This window comes from Sphaeroforma arctica (genome assembly GCF_001186125.1).
Source record: "Sphaeroforma arctica JP610 unplaced genomic scaffold supercont1.184, whole genome shotgun sequence".
Classification (NCBI taxonomy): Eukaryota; class Ichthyosporea; order Ichthyophonida; genus Sphaeroforma; species Sphaeroforma arctica.
This window is the reverse complement of record NW_014040374.1, coordinates 97806-100318: the sequence shown is the minus strand read 5'-3', so window position 1 is coordinate 100318 and position 2513 is coordinate 97806. Positions and strand designations below refer to the sequence as shown.

Below are 2513 nucleotides of genomic sequence, written 5' to 3'. Positions count from 1 at the left end.
TGTGTATGTATGTATGTTATTTGTGTGTACATATGAGTGTAGTATATATATATATATATATATATAAGCGTACCTTTGGATACATACACATCAACCCATATGTATCTATATATACATTTGATAGTTATATATTTTTATACATGTGATAGCTACATATATATATAAATATATATATATATATATATGTGTGTGTGTGTTTATTTTTCTATATATATATGTATGTATCTATGTATATTAGTATATAAGTATATAAATATATATTATGATGTTATGTTATGTTATGTCATATATATGCATATATATATATATACATATATGTACGTATGTAAATGTGTGTGTATGTATGTATGTATGTGTGGGTGTATATATGTAGCTATATATGTATGTATATTTTTTCATATATATATAAATATATGTATATGCGTGTATATATATATGCCGTATATGTGTATTTGTGTGTGTTTTTTAATATTGTTTTTGTGTACGTGCGTGCGTGCGTGTGTGTTTGTGTACGTGCGCGCGGGAGTGTTCGTGTACGTATGTGCGTGAGTGTTTGTCCACGTGTGTGCGTGAGTGTTTGTCCACGCGAATGTGTGAATGTTTTGTATATAAACATGCATGGGTGTTTTTTCTCTCGATATGATCTCCGTTAGACTATGATGTACGCAAATATGTTAATCAGATATCTACATCATTGACAGGTATAAGGGTCTCGTTGAGTCAGGTGCATTGAAGGAGACAGTGTTGTACAATGTGATGGTGGCTATACCGCCTCATGACTACCCAGGACGATCGAATAAAGTCAAATCCATCAAATTCCCAGAAGACAAGCTAAGAAAGTATGCTGATTGTTTCTGATTAAGTGTGTAGGAGATACAATTCCTGTCTACGCTAGACATCTGCCACTTCCATAGGTCTGGAGTTACTGAGCAGCTAAATAGTCTGTGTTTAAGGCCTTTCTGCATTCTGTTTCGTGCAAATTCATCCAATAATATTATGTTTCCTCATTTGATGACATTTTAATGGTGGCATGGTTGAAAGTCTTTGCTCAAAATCGCGTACCGTTACCCATTTCACAGGAAGTTCTACGACAGTCAAGTAGGCAAAGGTACCGAAGCTACACCCTTGTACGAATCATCTGCGAGGAGTATATGTGATGAGTAAGTGGTTTGATGCTATAGGATTACGGTGAGGATTTGACTTGCTAAGTAGTGCGATAAGTTTGTGAATGACGAGTAAATGTATGTGCATGTACATACTCGCATATTTGACGTATATGCATGATTCCAACTATCGAATGCAGGAAGGTCATGCACCAGCATAATTTCTTAGTCTACATATATATATATATATATATATAATATAAATCATATACTTTTCATTGCTTGCCCTCTACATAGATTTGTCAAGGTACAGAAGGAAATGATGAGCAAAAAAATGTCTGAAGCCGAGGCTTTCGCGGAAGCCGAGACAATCATCAACCAGCGCATGAAGAATACGTCACCCGTGTCTAAGGCAGGGAAGAATAGTCAGAAAGTCATACACGACCTATTGCAGTCGATAAAAGGTGTGATAATATATATATAGTATTATGTGTATATTTGTGTACTTGTTTGTTTGGGGTGTTGCATGAGTGCGCTCGCTCCTAGTCGACAGATTTCAAGGATCCAAGGAGGTAGCAAATATTATAACTGTTCACATCCATTATATCTATCTTTATCCGTATTTGTTTTTGCGTGTCTAGGGTTAACTTGGACCTATATTCTTATATATATGTCGTCATTTTTTTCTCACGTATGTCTATACATATATATATCACTTTGCTGCGTATGTGCTTTGACGCAGCCGACAAGATGTACTCATAGGCACATCAGCGTCGAATATAGTACAACGTATACAGTGTCGAATGTGGCTGCCTGGGCTCCTAAAGATCAAGTAAAATGTATCCTAATATAGCGAATAACGCATGTAACTAGCCGCAGTGTATATGGCCCACTTTTCAGGAGCATTGAAGTATCCGTTGGTATGTCGGTATTTCGTTTTTATGTTTCGCTAGTGGCTAAGGCACACCCTGTAGAAGATATATATCATATATTATATATTTATATAAATATATTATATATATATATATATATATATATATAAATACCATAGTTGATATGGATCGAACTCATTGCAGACTGCCGAAAAGAAAAATTTATTCGAGAGGCGCAGTTTTAGATCTGATATTTAGATTCAGCTGTTGTTTATCGCGCATGTGATTGGAACATTTGCAATATTCGCTCAGCTGTAAGTGCTTTCAATGTGGAAATTCTCTTCGTTGTAGAATGCACTCGCCCAGACATTTCTATGAGCCAACGTTCACGTTTTTAATCAATATCTCGTTTCTCATTTTTATTTCATCAGATGCGCAAGCTAACAAAATGTTAGGAGGCGCAAAAGGTATGTTATCTAATACCACCAGCGGGTTTATGAGTACTACGCTTCGATATATAAAAATTGATTTGTTTTGA

The 2513-nt window shown here is 35.3% G+C and overlaps 1 protein-coding gene across 1 annotated transcript; it reads left to right on the top strand.

Annotated features, from left to right (window-relative positions):
- Positions 1-756: 756 nt before the first annotated feature.
- Positions 757-2513, top strand: SARC_03570 (hypothetical protein; the record flags this gene model as incomplete). The annotated part of the gene is made up of 4 exons (XM_014302636.1): positions 757-839; positions 1080-1160; positions 1401-1567; positions 2407-2513. 4 exons carry the CDS (start codon positions 757-759, stop codon positions 2511-2513), a joined length of 438 nt encoding a protein of 145 aa, XP_014158111.1.